At 37.2% G+C, this 20,206-nt stretch overlaps 2 protein-coding genes across 4 annotated transcripts in view; both read right to left on the bottom strand.

Moving 5' to 3' along the window:
* LOC139734588 (phosphofurin acidic cluster sorting protein 2-like) overlaps positions 1–20,206 on the bottom strand; it is a 115,748-nt gene that overhangs the window by 41,382 nt on the left and 54,160 nt on the right. For all 3 annotated transcript variants that reach the window (XM_071645372.1, XM_071645373.1, XM_071645374.1), the window contains exon 7: positions 1,719–1,787. In XM_071645372.1, coding sequence (XP_071501473.1) covers positions 1,719–1,787 — 69 coding nt within the window. The remainder of the gene's footprint in view (positions 1–1,718; positions 1,788–20,206) is intronic.
* Positions 11,873–19,836, bottom strand: LOC139734587 (uncharacterized). The gene is made up of 4 exons (XM_071645371.1): positions 17,225–19,836; positions 16,310–16,459; positions 15,434–15,649; positions 11,873–14,529 (listed from the first exon to the last, which is right to left on the bottom strand). The coding sequence occupies exons 1-4, from the start codon at positions 19,794–19,796 to the stop codon at positions 14,222–14,224; spliced, it is 3,246 nt and encodes a 1,081-aa protein (XP_071501472.1). The 5' UTR covers positions 19,797–19,836; the 3' UTR covers positions 11,873–14,221.

Raw genomic sequence — 20,206 nt, 5'->3', positions numbered from 1 at the left:
GGTGATGCGAGGTAATGTGAGATGATCTGTTGCTCACCTTTTTAGGTGGTCGATGCAAGGTGATGTGAGGGATGAATTTCAGTGGAAACAGAGCCAGTTATGAAATTTAGTGTGCTGAAAGTCTCAAATTCTGATTTGGAGATTCCGAATGTTATCTATCACATAAAGGCAGTGCGCGTGCGACCTGACCTGCGACATTATAATACGAAACTTCCTGGTTCATCACATTTTGCAAGTTCTCTCAGATTACCCCGCATCACCACATATCTTATTTTATCGCTCAGCATAAATAGTTTGGGAGGTAGGAATACACGAGGTGATGCAGATGATAAAAATCCACAGTGATGTGAGGTATTATATAACGCCTGGAGAGATCCTTGTCATTTGATTGGCTGTTTGACATTGATCATTCGGCCTATTTCACTATGACATCATTTACCGTGCAATTTTGGATCCATACGATTTGGTCCATTGCACGCTCGCTGACAGCCCGGCACACACGCGTGTAAAACGCTTGCGTTTGCAGTGTGATATGTAGTATGCTACAGTGCACTAGCAAGAAGCTTGCGTTTGCAGTGTGTGTATGCGACAGCGCGCTAGCGTAAAGCGCTCAGCAAACACTCTCGCGATCTTAGATTCTCTCTTTGTTTCTAAATTACCGGGTAATAAAACATCAAATGACAAGGATCTATTTCAGGCGTTATATAAAACAAATAATAAATGTTTTTCATTCGTGCGATGGACAGAATATTTCATTCGGTGAAAGATGAAATATTTGATCCATTCAACGAGGCGCAGCCGAGTTGAATGGATCATTTCATCTTTCACCTCATGAAATATTCTGTCCATTGCACTCATAAACATTCATTATTTGTATAATATTAGGTGTCCAGTAGAAACATACACTTTGATTACCCAATGAATATAGATGGCAAAATGTATATATATATATATCTTTTAATTATTATCATTATTATTATTACTATCACTATTTTTTGCCTCTTTCATCCTCCTTGTGAAGTGCTGCTACATGTACATACAAGAGGGTAGTAGATACTAGGTAGGAGTAAAACAGAGCAGGGAATGTGTTTCAGCCTTACACCACTGAACATGATTAACAAATGAATTACTGGAAATATTCTCAAGGCAATTGTGTATGCTTACATCAGATAATCTCAATGACAACACGTAGATGATCACATTTTGTTGATAATGAGCTGTTGCATTGGCATATTTTGCTTTCCCATCAGGGTAAGTGCATCACACATCCAGTGAAACAAATGGTACAATGATGATATTGAAGCACTCACATGATACAAAATGTCTGCCACAATATTTGTGAGTTACATCGTTCTCTATGATTAGTGATGCAGAGAACGTAACCGACCTAAGATCCTCAAAAAAAGAAATACTCGGCAACTTTAAGATTTTCTGCCATGAATTTATACAAAGGTGAATGCAGCCTGATCTCGTGCTGAGTGATAAAGCATTATTGCATGGGAGCCAAGCTTTGTGCAAAGTGTGGAGGCAAAAGGAAAGTGATGACTGGATATCAAACCACATTCAAAAACAGAATACAGATGACCCAGCTTTTGATGTGAAATTATCATCATTTTGTTGGAGTTTACGAATTAAGAATGAGCCTTGCAAATGAATGGGGATGGAGCATCAGAGAACAAAGAAAAGTTCTGTGGATTAAAATCAATTCTTATCCTTACCCTGGTGACGTTGTGAAGCTTGTTTCCTTTCCTTGGCTCGTGTTCCTCCTCCACATCTCCAAGGAGATCCTGAAAGACAGGGGGAAAAAAAGTAGAAAGATGGTTGCTCATCACGGACTGGACGTCATCTCAGTTACCAAACTTTATTATGAAACTAGTTAAAACTAGAAATGTCGCGACGGCGACTGATGCCTCCGCCGTAATGCATGATTCTCCCAATAGGTGTATAGTACAATGTCTTCACAATGTGTGACGACAGTTTCACATAACTGGCAAAATATCGACATAACACTCAGGTTTGTCAGAAATATCTTGAATGTTCACTTTCCACGAATTGGGTTTGCTATTTAATTGACCTAATTGTCTATTAAAGAGTGCAGGTACACATATTTGGGGAATTGAAAATTTTTACTTGACTTCTGACCGACCTTATTCTAAGTTTATGCATTGAGTATAATTTCCAAGGTATGAAGAAAGTGTGTAATTACAGTACAAAATATATATTTTTTCATATAAACCTGACCTTTGACCCTTAACCTTTGACCTTTGACCTTCTGGCTGGAAATTTCCAAGAGAATCTCTATTAAGTAATACATACATATATTAAATTTTAAAACTAATAATGCTATCATTGCATATACTAACTATATAAGGGAAATAGTAACATTTTAAGGAGTTGACCTTGACCTTTGACCCCCCTGACTATTGACCCATGACCCCTAAATTCCCTAGATAATCCCTGCCAGTCAGTACATGCATATGTACCAAGTTCCATGAAGATACATTGAACCATTTGCGAGAAAAGTGATATTGCAACATTTTCACCTAACCTTTGACCTTTTGACCTTTGACCTTATGACATGAAACTCTCTCTGGAGAATCTTTACACAGTAGTACATGTCTACACTAAGTTTCAAGAAAATAACTGCGGGCATTGCATAGATATGGGGGAAATAGCAACATTTTTAGCATTTGACCTTGACCTTTTGACCTTTGACCTCTTGTCAATGTCACTAAAATCTACTCAACTAATTGTCCCATCATACATCATCCTTGGACCAAGTTTGGTGAAAGCTGCTTCCTCCAGTTTTGAGTTATCACGTAAACAGATAAATTTTAAGATTTGACCTTGATCTTTGACCTTTGACCTCTGTCCGATTTTACTGAAAAACTAATCAAGTAATTGTCTTATCAAACATCATCCTCCAACAAAGTTTGGTGAAATTTGCTCCATCCAATCTTGAGTTATCGCGTAAACGGATACAATTTCATGATTTGACCTTGACCTTTGACCTTTGACCTTTAGCCGATTTCACCCAAAATCTAATCAAATCATTGCCCCATCATACTTCATACTTGGACCAAGTTTGGTAAAATTCCAGTAAATATTACTCAAGTTATCGCGTAAACGAAAGCGGACGGACGTACGTACGGACGTACGTACGGACGTACGGACGGACGGACGGACAACCCGAAAACATAATGCCTCCGGCACCACTTCGTGGCGGAGGCATAAAAAGAGAAGAAAGTAGTGTTCGGATTTGTCTTTGTTTTCAGATGCAGTCTCCGTCACAGTGTAGCAAAACTGATATTACATTTCAGTGTATACTCGGCAACAGATCGTTAATATTATGCGAATGAGGCAACTCTGCACACTGGCACTGGTCGGATGGTCCCTGACCAGTAAAAAATCACTGTCTGATCAGTATCTTTTTCAGGAATGGACCAGAAAAAAATGGAAAAAACGGGAACCTACTGGTCTGAAAGACAGGTTGGACCAGTAGAAAAAGTGGATTAGTGTGCAGCCCTGAATAAGGTGATCAAACTTTTATTTCCCTTTTCCATTTCCACTGTACAGGGGTAAAAAAAAAAATCACATAATCAATCTCTCTCATCATACTCTCTCAATCAACAATTCATGAAACATTCATCTCTTACCGAGAGACCAATACAGTCAAGACTCAGAATGATCTGAATTTCAGATGACACTTCTTGTGAATAAGAGGGACCAATCCTCCAGCAGTGGCTTAAGTACAATTTGCAGCAATTCTGTTGTAAGTGGCTTACGGTTGCAAGTCAAATGACAAGTCATTAACACTAGATTGTGCTCTGAATGGCAATAGATCTTCACGACGCTTGTCGAGTAGTCACGTTCTTGGACAAGCCTCCTCCAGTGAAATTACTTTGCTGCATGTAATTCAGCAAACTTTCAGTAGGATGGGGATAAGCAAGCTCATCCCTATACCAGCTATATATGTAGTGTGAGATGTTAATGGTATTGTACATTAGCAGTCTGCGGACAATCAGATGTATATATGGAAAACTATTGACCCTAAAACAAAATGAAATATCATTCATTGACTGGAATATGCAGCAGTAATCTGATATGACATTGTGTAAATAGACCTCATTTACTCCATTACTGGTCATTTTATAAGAAAAATTACAGAAATAAAAACAACAGCTATTCTGGACGAAGAATGCCATGGGCACTTAGAATATATTGAGTTCAAAGACATAAGTTTCAGGAAGTAAAAATTCATGGACTCACGTATTCTTCAATAGAATTAGAAAGTCATCAATTGCATACTCATTTGAAATCCTCTTGCTGTAATGATTCTATATTCATAAAAATAGCATGATAACTGAAACTAGAACACATTCTTGTTTAACACTTCTTTGAAGTATGGTCTTGCTTATTGAATTTCAAAATGGACATAGCACCCTTCTCTGGTTATTAAGCAAATATTTTGAACGAAAGAAAAAACATAACAATGCCATTAATCATGCCTGTACCTTCCTGGTACATCAATATTGCCATCATATGTAGTATACTTCCAAGTTTTGATGATATTTATATAAGTTCAAATCTCTAAAAATGCTTTGCTATAGAAAACATGCTTGTTGACTGTTAAACTTAAAATGGGAATTTTGTGAAACTGAAAACTTGAAGCATTCATAACCAATCTAGATTCTGGGAAATATTTGCAGTTTCAACTTGCAAAACTTTCAACATGAAATGAAAGTTTTATCTAAAATTACTTAAACCAATTGCACCCTTCATGACTGTCTACCACTCAATTTGTTTTGTTGTTGCTGTTTTTGCATTTTTACTCAGAATGTCCCTTGCCTATTTGTAATGCATCTGCACATAGAATGAAAATAAAATTGTTTGGAAAAACCATCTTGATGGATTGATGAAAGATCTGGTTTGTATTGCACAAATGAGCATGTTCTATGAGTGCTGATACTGATATTGAATGGAATCTATATCGTGACTTATCACAGGATAATATTGCTAGTGGATTTGATTACCCATTGATTAAAAAATTAATTCCTCCTGATCACCAAATTAATGTTGGCTTCTAGGCCTACTTTAGGATATTAGGAGGAATTTAGCTCTCTCCTGTATCCACAGGTGACCTACATATGTAATAACCTGAAAGAAAGATAAAACTGCAAAGGCAACACACACAATAGAGTAGCGACATGAAGAGAGAATATGACGCACCACCAGCAGTAGCACAGCACTTACCCACGAGATATCAATTACCCCCTTTTTGTTTGTTTTGGATCACTATTCACCCTATCTGCTGCCAAACGTCATATCAGAAAGCTGACCTTGGCACACTTTCTTCCTTAAAAGTTTCTGGATACATACATTTTTTTTTTAACTACAGACTTTTCACTGTTTGGTAAACAATATGGGTTCTTGGCAGTGCACAGTCCCTCTCTAAACACATTGTAATACAATAGTCTTGAATAAAGCAGGTTCATAATCCCTGACAATATGTCGTGCATGTCCAAGGAAGTGGTGCTACCTCAGGCCATCTTTTATCTAATTTATATACTGTCTGTTTTTTTCCCCTTTTGAACATAATGTAAGTATGATTTCAATGAACTAATGTTCAACTGGTACTACATGTCCACAATGTTATTGCATTAGATTAACACGTAGTTGTTTCAGACTTTACACATGCTTACAAAAAAAACCCCAGACTTTGTCCTCGCACTTCACTTTATTTTAGTGTATGGAAGTTGAATTTGTAGATAATACATGATAAGTTGCTTTTCAATGAAACACTTGAAGAACTACAGATTACTATGAAGTAAAGAAAGCTGCTAATGTCTTGGGTATATAATTTCTGACAAGGCATTCATATTTACATTTTGCCATGCACTTACTGCACCTTGACCAAACTATCATTTGTTCAGTTTGATGAGTGGCCCATAAATAAGACCTATATACTAACTAATTAAATGTACGTAAGTCTGAATAGCTGGGCATTAGGTCCTATTCACTTGATTCTGTCACTGTGAAAATTTTCTTATAAAATATTTGCTATGATGAAGTTTCCCTTTTCTGTGCTTAGTCTTGTATTTTCCTCTAAAGATGATTCTAACACATGACTAAACATGAATGGCAAAGCCACTCAAGTGAGAAGAACAAATAATACCTTGTATGAACTTTATTTTACAACACATATGATAAAAATACCTGCAGTAATGGATCTAAGTACTGTAAACGTTGATATTTTTGCGTGACTTAATTTTTCGCGCTGAGCAGCTCAAAAACATATTTGCATATTGTTGAATTCGTGCTGTGCAATTGTCAACCTATTCACAATATGCAGAGAAAATTGTACAGATATTTTTGCGGGTTTGGGAATTTGCGCTACCTAGAAGTAGCGTGAAATACGCAAACATTAGTGTACCATGAAAATTTCTGCATTTGCAGTACAACTTTAATCAAAAGCTCACTGAAGCGATATATCTCATTTAAATATGGGGGTACAGCATAGTCTACTTTTTCCCTCTTCCAGAAGTTCCACATATCACTTAAATGCAGTTGCGACATACCAGCACTTACAAGGGCCTAACTGTAAAACTATTATATTCAAAAACATGTGAATCATAGCTGTTTTATAACCAGTCTGGCTGTATTCTGTGAGTCATATCGGACAGAAATGTCCAGTCTCTAGTGCAGCGTTGTCGTCATAAGACCATGGAGCTACAACGTACGCAAGACCCAGTGCTCAGTAGCCAGGAAGTAATTATTCCTACAGCCACTTGGAAGATAGCTGACAAGCTGGTTACAGGGATCTCGGCATTGGAGTGTCACATTTCATGGGCACGAAGCAGGGGCTGCCCAGGGAAAAGTCTGTCCCACTCACACACTCCACTCATTTTAAATGCAGCCACCGAAGACAACAGGAAGTTGTGAATGTTTTGAGGGTGTGAAGGGGGGCTGCGTAAGTCTATCAAAAGTGGTAACTTATATAAGTAGGCCTACCCTTTTGTGAACCTTCTATATATCAACCTTATTCACGCTAATCAGGATATAGAATACAGGAAAATGCAGGCTATTGGAAAGACTGGATATCACAGAAATGAAAAAAACAAATAAACAAAATCACAAACAAAAACCAATCCATTTACATACTTTTCTTGATTAATTCTCTCAATGCTTAAAGCAATCTCCTAACCTGCCTTTAGATCAATAAGGCTGGATTGGAAGAGTATTTACAACAGTGCTACCAATATAAGTGTAGTCATGTCATACTATTTCTAACATAAAGTCCTTTGCTCATATCAGTCTGATGCTTCGTTTTAAAGAACCTTTCAAACTAGAGTTACTGTGACAACATCCGGAAACTTGTATCCAGGTAATCCTTTTTTTACCCTGTCTGTTAAAACAGTCTCCACAAAATATTGCTTGGGCGCTGTGGCAGTAACTTTTTTACCACGACATTACTCTGACTTTATCGCAACATTCCCCCGAAAATCCTTCTATTACAATGCAACCACGATAACATTCCTTTGATACACTCAACCCGCATGTGTAACATTGCAGACAGAGAATAATTGACAAGCCGCGCACCGATCATGTGCACGGATTGTAACCACTGATCTCTATGTAGTTGAGATCAATGATTGTAACCATGATTTGCTTACTAACACGATTGCACGTGGTACCTAGATGTGCACAATCTAGAACAGGCGGCGCTGGCCGGTAGGCAGGGTAGTCGATCAATGGACAGACCCCCTTCGTGGAAACCTACTCAAAGGTTTTCGGTGTGTGTCTGATATAACGGTACTCTTCACTCTCTCTTGCTGTTTTATTGCCCAAGGCAATGAATTTTGTTCTCTGGATGTTGTCGCGACATTGTCAGGGTAAGGTCTGTAAAAACAGGGCTCAATATATATATGACACATTGAAATAATGCTTCTGTCCAAAGCAAGAAAGTTGATTAGGCCAAAACTAACCATTGTGTAATGTCACCATGGTCCTATAGGGATACTATTTTCTCATAACGCTGAGCTTTATTTTCTCACCACTAAAGATAAACAAAAATAAAACGAAACACCTACTGAAGAGAAATCAATGAAATCAAACAAATAGAAACAAGCATCTGATGGTAATTTAATGATTTCATCCACGCTTGCAATATAGATAAAGAAAGGAACGAGAGATTTCACAGAGAGAGAGAGTATGAATAGATGGGTAGATAGGAGAATGGATAGAAAGATGTGTAGGCCTATAGATAGAAGGACAGGGAGAGAGAGAGGGGAGGATTGATAGAGAAATGGCATAAGGGAAGTAAGGAATGAGGAGGCTAAAAGATTATTCTGTATTCACAGAAGCTTGACTGGGTTTGCTCAGCTTATTACCTCAGCAAGGCATCATCCTTGTGCCTGGAAGGATTATAATTGTCACAAGCTCAAAAGGAGGATTATGATTATTCTGGCTTCTAGCACCAATCCTCTGTGGATTGTGTATTCCTCAAAATAAAACTTTGTTGTCAGCAACATCCATGCTCTCCATTATGCACAATCCAAAGCTGCAACATTTCATATAGCGCAAGAATGTACTGGTAACATTTCTTCAAAAAATCTGAACACATACCTAATCAGCTTAATATGCTAGTATCTATTTACCTTTTATACAGCATATAGATACCTACAAATACATGTCAAAGATAGGAAGAAATTCCCTTTTCTTATATTTTCCTACACTTAAAATATTTCCATTTAAATATCAAATATCGTCCATTTCACAGAAAGTCTAGACTAAACATAAATCTGAACATAGATCACTTCACTAACCTTCACTGACCACGGCACAAACCTTATAATCTACATACAAAGTAATGCTAGAAAATTTTTGTCGCAGCTCTCCAATATTCATTGTCAGTTCGTCTTCAAACACTTGCTATAAATGCTTCACATTCTAAAAATGTCATGCTATCTATATTTCGTTTGTTCATTTCAAAATTGAATGGTCTCACTAAAACAGCTACAATAAAAGCAGATTTAGAGGGGTTTTTTCCCCACAGAATTCTTTTATCCCTCACAGCGACTTCAATAAACATGATGGAAGTTTTGGGTTGCAAGTGAGAAAGTGATACAAGACTCTTCGCAAGATATCATACTACACACACGTACGTACTCACTCTGGTCTGCTCTATACAGGCTGAGTTTTCTCAGAGAGTCTGTGCTGAATTTCTTCACAGCTGACTGTGTAAAAATAGTGCTAAACAGACTCATCATGTATGATGAATGTCATAAAATATTTTTGATGTTCATAACTAGTTTGCAGAGATGGTGTTGCATCCCAACAGTCATCTGAATGACTGGCAATTAGATGCTCATTGCAGATATTTTAAGCCTAATTAGATAACAAAGGTTATATTCCTGCATTTCAACTACCCAAAAATAAATGTAATGCAATGTCCAATTTACAAATGTAGTTTTTTTCTTCTCTCCCTTAGCCATGACCACTGATCATTGACTTTTCCTATAAACATGATTACCAAGACGATAGGGGTACAATTAATCGTTTGTCTTGCAAAGAAAATTGTAGTAACTACGATTTTACGGTTTTCTTTGCGAGACCAACGATTAAGTGTACCCTTATTGTCTTAGAACTCACTGCGATGGTCAACATCTTCACAAATATGATTACTATTTGCATGTCAATACATGGCTGCAAGCTTCCAGTAGCCTGATACTAAAGAACCAATTATGGCTTCTTGTTTGGGGAATACAGTATGTATTATTCTCAACAAATAAAAAAGAAGCCACATGTGTACTCTTAAATTGGAATTCACAAAGGTGGTTAACATTCAGTCCAAGGATCATACAAATGCCAATTATGTAAGCGCGCCTGACACATTGCATGCAGCGACATCCCATACTAAATGTATTCAGACAAGAGAATGTTCAAGGTGTACTTTTCAAACCATGGATTTAATCCAAACTATTGAATGGACCTACACTATCTTTGTGAAATGGGCTTTGAAGTTACAGTATTTCCAGAAGGTTAGTCTCTTGAGAGTGCCCAGAATGCTTTTTTACATTTTCCTGAGACTAGTATTGCTTGCTCACAAAATGCAGCTAGCTAATACTAACCATTTTTTATGCAGTTCAACACAGCAAGATGCAGGGTAACTAGCTGTAACATACATTCTGATTTCCAGTCCTCCTCTCTTTGAATATTGCCCATTAATGACATACAGATTTGATGCCTCTCGAATATTGAGACTGCATGGCGAGTTCAGTTTGGGGCGGCACTTTTTCACAGCAGGTGTGTTCTTAATTCCATTAGTTTTTCACGCATGGGAGAGTGGCACGAATCCAGCTCTTCCTTAGACAAACAAGTCTATTTATTAGCTGTCTGTGGCGACCAGCCCTGCCACCCATTATGTGATGCACTGACAACTGCGGTCTCCACACTGACTCATGATGCCCCGCAATTGTTGAATGAACATTCCGCAATTCATGTCATCCCCTCACGTGAATCATCACTCTTTTCACTGAATACACAGTCCATTTCATTTTGTGGTTGCTTCTCTTTGCTTTAATATAGCCCCCCCCCCCCCACCACCACAAAACAAGACAGAGAAAGGCAATCCCCAATCCCCCAATGTCCTTGTAAGTGAGTGCAGTGTTCGAGCTATTATTAAGGATTCCCTTTTCAAGCTGGCATTCTGTGAAAACATTACCATTTTCTCTGCAAAATTTTAATGAATATGGGTCATTCCATGAAGTTGGGTACACAAAGTGTGACATGAGGCTCAAAATTTCAAAACTAATGCAGAGCTTAGTTATTGTCATCTCAAGAAACATAGATACATGGAGTATATCAAACAAACTATTAGAAGTTTGAATCTTGCAGCATAGCCACTACACATCATCACACATTCAAGATAACGCCCACTTGTTTCACATGTAACAGGGACACCAACCTTCCAATTTGATCTGAAGAAAATCTGCTTTTTCTCTTAGTTTGCCACAAGATATTTATAAATCAAGAAATATTTGGAAAGTATGTTGTGACTCTTTCCACACCAGCAACAGCAAAAAATACCAATCGAAAGTTAAAAATTTTAAAAATCCTACAACATTTTCTTATTAGAAAGGTCTGCAGACAGTTTTAGGGGTCAATTTTGAAATTCAATCTTAATGTAAATATATCTTTGAAATGCTGCACAACTAATACTGGAAACAGGGTGAAGTATAAGAGGACATGCTAATGCCTAAATAGGATCAGAAAGTGAAAAGGTTAACAAATACAAAAAGACTCTATTTTCCCAAAACCTTGTTTGAGGTTTCACATGTAACGATTACACAAAGATTCCGGTGTCCTGTTACATGTGAAACACTGAAACATAGTCCTTTTTGTTAATATTCTTTGAAATGAAGCATGAATAATAGAGGAAATATGGTGAGCCATAGGGGGACATGCTAATGTTTATAAGATCAGAAAATAAATATGCAAAATGACATACAAAAATGACTACTTTGCCCAAAACTTCATTTACGGTTTCACATGTAACAATTACACAGATTTTCTGGTGTCCTGTTACATGTGAAACACTAAAATAGTGTCCTATTTGTTAATATTCTTTTAAATGTAGCATGAATAATAAAGGAAATAGAGTGAAGCATAAGAGGACAGGTTGATGTTTAAATAAGATCGGAGAGTAAAGATGCGGACATACAGAAAATGACTATTTGCCCAAACTTCATTTTAAGGTTTCACAGGTAACAATTACACAGAGATTATGGTGTCCTGTTACATGTGAAACAATAAATTTGTCTCTCGATTTATAAGACTTTCAACATTTTTACATTTCAAGTAATGACTGAGAATAATTATATAAAGATATATATAAGAATTTTATTCTTATAATTATAATGTATTTGTCCCAAAGTTTATTTGGTGGTTTCACATGTAACAAAGACACCAAGATACCGGTGTCCCGTTACATGTGAAACACTAAAATAGTGTCCTATTTGTTAATATTCTTTTAAATGTAGCATGAATAATAAAGGAAATAGAGTGAAGCATAAGAGGACAGGTTAATGTTTAAATAAGATCGGAGAGTAAAGATGCGGACACATATACAAAATGACTATTTGCCCAAACTTCATTTTAAGGTTTCACATGTAACAATTACACAAAGATTCTGGTGTCCTGTTACATGTGAAACAATAAATTTGTCTTTCGATTTATCAGACTTTCAACATTTTTAAATTTCAAGTAATGACTGAGAATAATTATATAAAGATATATATAAGAATTTTATTCTTATAATCATAATGTATTTGTCCCAAAGTTTATTTGGTGGTTTCACATGTAACAAAGACACCAAGATACCGGCGTCCTGTTACACGTGAAACATCAAATTGCTAGTTTTACTCAAATAATGCATGTATCTCATTATTTTTGTTTGATTTTCTTCAAGAACAGCTTTTAATTGAACAAAAATAAGCAATCACATGGATAATTTTAATTAATTACAATCGTTTACCCTTCTTTGAAAGATTATCTTTCCTCCTACACAATGTACAGATTACAGAAAACTTGATGCATGTAGTCTGGGTAGGCTCAAATTTAATGTGCATGCCTATCACAATGACATATTGAACGACAGAATTATAATTTTATTCATTAATTCAAAATGAAATTCCCAATATCTTCAGATTTTGTTACAACTCATATTCACATTTTCTTGCATGTTACCTTACTAATATTTTTGGCACTCCAGTTCTTGTATTGGTTTATCAATGCGTTTTCAAGTTACAGTGACTTTTATATTTACATCCATATTCTTGCATGTACATTATATTGATACTATTTTATTACAATACTTTTAATTTTAGTCACATAGTGCCTGCATTTTGCTTTTGTTCAAGTTTTGAAGTTATTACAGGAATTCTAACTTTGAATTTCTTTGCCATCACCGTTGTGATGAACACTACATTTTTTAATACAGGGGAATCTTGTTATAAAGAACAGTAGAACACTGATCTGACGAACTCCACTACTACAATGTAATCTTTCTTGTCCCACTTCTTTGTATTCTTTTGTGTTACTAGTAGAACATATTTACAATATAACACACTAATTTATATGGTCTTAAGGACCTCACTATAATGAAGTTCCCTATACTCATAATACTTATGTATAATAGCCCTGATACTATCAAGGTTTCAATACAGCAATCTAACTTTGATGGTCCCAAGAAATTTAAGAATCTTGTTCTCGGTTCCCCTGTATTGTTAACTTGTGTCATTCTATTTAGTATTAAAGTAATGTCACATAAAAACTTGATTTCTGATTAGCATACAAATATCAATTCTATTAAATGAATTAAAAATTAAGTTCCTAAACCATGAATTATAACAATATCTTGTTGATTTAAGATTTTCCTGTTTCTCATGAGTTGTCAACAGTTTTTTATATGAGCATGTGTGTTTGTTTTTCAATCAATGTTTTGATTCAGAATTCAAACTTCATTTTTCACATGAAAAATTCCAAATAACCCATACTTTCATTTGCATTTTGTTCTAGTTGAGGCCACATGCTACTAGCTCCTCAGCTGATGACTGCAGCGCAGTCCTGCACGTCTACACTAGTGCTGTAGTAAAAAGGTTAACAAAGCAGTAACCAAACCGTCTTTGGTCAAAATGGTTTGGGTTTGGATAACTGTTTTGATTCTCATTATGTTCTGAAAATATTATTACAAATAGAATTACGAGTAAAATTATCACTATAAATATTACCTGCAAAATAATGAAGGAATATGTACAACCTGTATAAAAATTTGTACATTATATGACCGAAACACAACCATATTTTTGAAGTAGGTTAACTGGGTTTTAAAATAACCGAATACTACAGCACTAAGACTCTACACTGAATGATGTGCAGGAGATCCTGGCCAGTAGTGCCTCATAACATAAAAGGATCGAAACAGCTTCGGCATTTGCTAATTTAAATATCTTTCATGGGAAGAATGAAAAAAGGCAAACATACAATGGAATGAGATACGGAAGGTGAATTTTCACCATTAAACATTGTATTTTATTCCTTACATATACTCTTCCAATAAAACATTTTAGAAAATTTGAAGAATGCCAAAGCTGTCCTGAGGCTGTTTTAATTCACATATACATGTTCCTGTTCTAAAATGCAGCATCCTGTCCTACTAATCCTATTCTTCAAGATTGATGAATGTGTCGATTCTAGTTGCCAGTGAACGAAAAGTGTTTTCTTCAAATCCAAGATGTCTTGAGGACACAGGAATTGGTGGAGAGGGGAAGATGGCAAAGATCCCAGTTCTCCGAATCCAGTCTTGCTCCGGTTTGTCTGGCCAAGAGTACTTGTTATCACCCTTATTGAGTAAGAAGTTGATATGTGCATCTTCTCCTTTCAGCTCCAGGACTTCTCCGACCCACCACGTCTTACCATATACAACGGCAACAAAATCCCCAGTTTGAAGGTCCTGAGTTTGGCGATAAGCTGTATATATGAATAAAGATAAAATATCTAAAATTATAAAGTAACAATGCTTTTGCAAAATAGAAGAAAACTGTCACCAATAGACAATTCTCAGATAACCAGTACTGCACGTAACATAATCAGTAAAAGGATCTCCAGTGATCTTTAATATGAAAGAAGACATACATCCTCCTGCATTCAGACATAGTTATTCTGAAAGAGAATTTTGATCCACAGAAAAACTCATTTGAACAGAATTGAACTGGTATGTCTCTCCATAAATCTTGTAACAGCCTCCCTAAATATGCATAAAGTGGAGGTGTGATTAACTTGTTGGGAAAAAAATATCCCTTCACATGTACATAATATATTGCATGTGCAATTGGGTATATTAACTTTAAACATAAATAACACAGACATTTTGGGACTAGAATTGGGTGCAGGTGAGCATGTGTCCCACGTGTGTGTTCATGCTGACTCCATGCTGTAAGTGCACGTGGATACATACGCATTGCAGTGGGTGAGGTCACTGAGGTGTTTAAGTGCACATCAGTATTTTGGTGTGGGTGGACTTAAGCGTTAAAAATGGGGACATTTGCAGGTGTGTGTTCATTTGTGAGGTATGTATAAATGTGTGTGTGTGCGCATGTGTTTGGGTTCATGCTGGTGGGGTTCCAATCCATGTGCGCTATGATTGTTAAAACCTAAATTGCCAAGAACATCAATACATGTGCAGGGACCAATTTCAATGATTAGAACAAGTAAAATCTTAAGTACATTTGTTAACATTATACCACTTGCCATTTTTTTCCTTTGTATATCAGAAAATTTGAAATGATTTCTATGCTTCAGTGCATGATAGTAAATTATTTGAATCTTGAATTGAACTTTGAAAGTTGAGATGTAAAAAATAATTTTTACAAACCTGTAACATGAACCCGAGTGCCAGCAGTAGATGGCGAGTGAGAAGTAGGGAGTTCCATGTGAAGCTGTGTGTCACACGTTGACGAGTGAGAGGTTTGGTCTTCAACATGAAGCTCAGTACCAGTAGACAGCAAGTTAGAAGTTGGGACTTCAACGGGAAGCTGTCTGTCAGACGTAGAAGGCGGGTGGGAAGTTGGAACACCTATGACCACGTTATCTGTGAAAGTTGAAGATTATACATAAAAAAGACCTTAATGGTAGACAATGACTTTTGCATGAAATTTGTCAGAATTAGTGGGAACACTACAGTATTCAAGCAGACAATATTGTGAAACCTCTGTGCAACTTTATTTATGGAGTTAAGTTGAAAACTATGATTCAAATTATTTTGGTATATTTATTATAAGGCCTTACATTTATTCTAGACTTAGTCTACCTTTTACAGACCTGTTTGATCGATTGATCATGTTCATGGTATATTTTATCACTAAAAATACAGCAAAAAGAAATAAGTGAATTCTTTACTATGACATTCGTATACCTACTGACATTATTATTTGGATTTTAAGTATTATATTACAGTCCCCGAACGGTAAATGCACTGTTGTTGCTTGAATGCCGACTACACTACAACTGTTATCTTTTGAATTCTACACAACTTTTGATTTCGAAATTTCACAGATATTGCCCAAATACTAATATCTTTGGTTTCAAACAATGATTGGGGCATTTTGTGGGCTCTGCAAAAGGCATTGGCTACCTTAAATGTTTCATCTGAGGGACAAATAAACTGTTTTTCATATCGCCAAAATTAACTCCCTAATATAAAAAAGGGTTGAAGAAAACATAAACAGCGATATTACTGATTTGTACAAACCGGTAACATGCAGTTGTTTCACAGGTGAAGAGGAAGGGGAGGATTCGCTTTCCCAGTAATCATCTGCATCAGTCATGGAAGACGGGCCGTCAGCATCCAAGTCATCATCTGCAACAGTCATGGAAGACGGGTCTTCAGTATCACCTGTATCTGTAAAGAACACCTCACACTTACACAATTTTGCTGTTGTACCACTCTGTAACGAACAAAAACATTGGTCTATCCAAAGAAAAATATGTACAGATAGTGCGCACATATTTAACTCTGTAGTATAGAACAACATTTGGTCATCGTGGCAGCGTATGGCAAGACAATGGTGTAATGTGCAGCAGCAATTCATGAGTTATAAGTTTAAGAACATCTTTCAAAAACCCTGGACTTACAGAAATATATGTTAAAGGCATTGGTTAACAATGAATCCAGTTGAAAAAAATCTGAGCTACATGGTCCCACGTGCTACTAGTAAATCTGATATAGTGTAGAAATGAAGCCCTGCAAAAATTGCTGTGAAAATGATAATTTAAATACTACTGCAAAAATGTAAATTTGCAATGACTGTTTTACGATGCTCAAATTTCCCCATTGGCTATAGTGTTGAATAAACTGTTACTGAAATGGTTCATTCTTTATTCATAGAAATCTGGATAGTGAAGGCAGGATTTTCAAAACTTTTATATTCTTGGCCGTTTATTCATCCACTTGAACATTGTTACACTGCTTAGACATCGCAGTTGTACAATTTTTTAAATCGACCCACAATATTAACCACTGACTTTAAAACAACCAATGAATAAGATGGGTCTGTTTGAAAACTTTCTGCTTGGATCACAAATAACTAGCATTAGTCAATAATACTAAATGAATATATATATTGGCAACCTTCTAGGTAAATATTAAGGTTAATTTAGTTCTTACCATGAGATGTCTCAATCGTAGCAGCAAACAGCTTTTCACTTTTCCAGTCATCTACAGTCCCTCTGCTGTCACACTGCTGATTCCCGAGAACACAGCCTTTACAGAAACAAGACAGGTTCCTTGTCCACAGCCGTCCACTGCTTTCACCCTTTACACAGTGCAGTTGCCTGGTGCCCTTGATGGTCTGGACGTCCTTGTGATCTCTGTTGTGATTCATTTCCTCTACGAAGAACACTTTCCGTTGAAAGTGGAGACATTCGGCTTGGCTTGGTTGTATTGTCAATTCATCTTGGCAGAACTCATATACATCTTTTGCATTGTTCATTACTTTACGCCCAGAACTAATAGCTAATGAAGCTTGTCGTTTCACAACAGCCGTTTCCCCATCGCTCGGACCTTTCCCATGTCTGGCACCAAAATAGTGATGCTCTACTGGAACTTGGTAATGTTGCTGTGCAAGAGCAATGTCCTTGAATGGTCCTCTACTTTTGTATTGGGCTGCACATTGATCTGTAAATCTGATGATCTTGTCAATTTCCATGTTTTGCCGGAGATGCTGTACTGCCTGTGACATGAACTGGTGCACTGCATGATATGTATGTCGATTATCGCCTGTTATGAAGACGAGTGACTCCTGCATTGTCTCATCACATGTTGGACATCTGTGATAGCAAACAATAGGGTGGATTGTGACGTTTGTGTGATACCAATGTGCGCTTTGTATTTCGTCTTGGTACTTGCATACAAAGTTCTCTGCAAAGTCCAAGACCATGACGACCCAGTTGTTTGGCATGTCCTTGGTAAGTGTAGCAAACTGCTGAGATTGCCAAGACGCACTATGCAGATGCTTACTGATAGTGACCGTCTCCCCTTCAAGTTCCTCCAGACATTGAGATACTGTCCCGTCGTTGGTGACAATCTGTTGCTTGGTGATCGTCTTCCCATTCTCGTCCACTCTGACCCGAATCCATTTCTTCCATGTCATATGCTTAGGGCCGTGTTTTTCCACCAGCGGTCTCAGGTAAGATCTCAACAATTTGGGACCACATTCTTTGCATTTCCTCTCGGAGCAATGTCGCATGTACGTCTTCGCTCCTTCAGACTTGGGACACATTGTGACGCGATTCACTGAGTGAACGCCATCAAAGAAGGACTTCATTCCGTAACTGTGTGCTAAATTATTAATTGCTGTTGCCTTCAACTCAATATTTGTGCAGTATTCGCACAAACATGCCCTGAATTTGATTGATCCTTGGAGCTTTACATGATGTGGCCGGAGGCTGTAGAATGTTTTTGCACCTACTTTCATGTCTGGATTCTGTGATTTGAACTTCAAGAACAAAGCCGCCACTGACTGTTGAAGATATCGAATATTTTTCATGGTCTTCATGGATACCATTTTCTTATCAGGCAGGTCGATGGCTGATTCTTCGTAGAACGAGATGACTGCGCTTGCTACCTCTGGGGACAGCTTTCTCTTGTCGTGCATTTGCTTCTTCTTGCTTGCCGAGGAGATGATCTTGCGGCCCATCTGCAAGAGAGCCGATCCTTTTTTCTGAAGTCGGTACTTGCTCAAGATCTTTAGTGATGCAGCAATATTCCTTCTTTTTTCTAGGTCTTTCTTCTTCTTGCTCCTCTTTAGTCTGCCCATTTCCTCACTAATGCTTGATGTCAGGAGATTTTGGACTTCATGATGGGCATCCTCAAGGCCAGTGTGCATTCCTCTCTTCTTCAGTGCTGCACGCTTTTTTGGAGAGGACTTCTGAAATAGATCTATCATCGTAGAAACACACTTTTCTCGGTCTTGTGGCATAACTGCCCTTACTCTCTCCAAACTTTTTCTTCTAGCCGAAGAACTTCTCACGTCACATCCTGCAGATGAGAGTTTCTTGCGAGTGACTTCCAACTCCGCATGTTTCTGATCGAATGCCTCTGCAATTTCTTTCAAACGTTCCTCTTCTTTCTTTAGCTCTGCTTCTCGAGCCTTGAGCTTCTGCGATTCAATCCACATAAGCTTTTCTTTTTCTTTTTTCTGCTTGTATTTCTCTCGTCGCATTGCGTTGTATTGCTCATGTTCTTCTTTTGACATTGCTGCTCGTCTCTCTCGCTTCTTTCTTGCCTGTGCTTGTAATTTTTCTTTTTGCCTTTTGTCTTGAGCTCTGGTGCTAGGTGTTTGTTTCATTTTGTTTGATTGAAGCCGTAGTTGCTCCTCCTTTTTCTTTGCTCTCATTTTCCTCATTCGCAGAGCTGCAGTCGCATTACACCGCTTCTTTTGTTCTAGGAACTTTTCAGACTTTTCCTTCTCTTCAGTGGAGATATTTCTCTTCTTTAAGGTGGACTCCGCTAGGGACATTTCGATCCTCTGTAACTTGTTATATTCCGCAGCTTTTTTCAACAATTTTGTGTATTCTTGTGGGTTGTTGGCCTTCAACTTATGTCGCCACTTTGTTGTTCGGGAAGCAGCTTCATTACTGTTTACTAACTTTACTGTTGACTGTTTTTTTGAGGGCTTCCGGGCCTCCGAATCAATACTACATCGCAACCGAAGATGGAAAGGCTTTTTCTTAGCCATGTCTATCGGTGTTTAACCAGCCTGAACTTGAAGTAATCATAAGTTGGAAGGAGGGGGGGGGGGGGGGGGGGGCTGTAGGGGGGAAAAGACAACATTAAAATTAAAATAAAATTAAAACTGAAATGTAGTTCAAATATGATTTGCAGATTACAATATATATTCTGGCAACCTTCTAGGTAAATATGAACACTACATTTTTTAATACAGGGGAATCTTGTTATAAAGAACAGTAGAACACTGATCTTTATATCGAGTTTCCACTGTACCTCAAATTTATGTTGGGTTGTATATTAATGGCATTATTTGAATTGTATTTTGAAAGGTGCCCTCTGCGATTAAATGGTCATTTTTAAACTTAGAAACACTAGCGAAGTAAACTTCATGTGCAAATTTTGCCGTTTGTAAGATAG

This window comes from Diadema antillarum, unplaced genomic scaffold (genome assembly GCF_040938485.1).
Source record: "Diadema antillarum isolate AM-2024a unplaced genomic scaffold, OU_Dant_1.0 seq00000533_RagTag, whole genome shotgun sequence".
Classification (NCBI taxonomy): domain Eukaryota; kingdom Metazoa; phylum Echinodermata; class Echinoidea; order Diadematoida; family Diadematidae; genus Diadema; species Diadema antillarum.
Note: the sequence above shows the minus strand (reverse complement) of the source record. Positions and strands in the feature narration are given on the sequence as shown.

Bases quoted from the DNA above. Each gene is read 5' to 3' on its own strand.
- LOC139734587 (XM_071645371.1), bottom strand. From the start codon at position 19,796: ATGGCTAAGAAAAAGCCTTTCCATCTTCGGTTGCGATGTAGTATTGAT. The intron at 15,650-16,309 runs GTTTGTACAAAT...CAACTTTCACAG, and splicing joins GAAACAACTGCATGTTACCG to ATAACGTGGTCATAGGTGTT. The intron at 14,530-15,433 runs GTTTGTAAAAAT...TCATATATACAG, and splicing joins CACTCGGGTTCATGTTACAG to CTTATCGCCAAACTCAGGAC.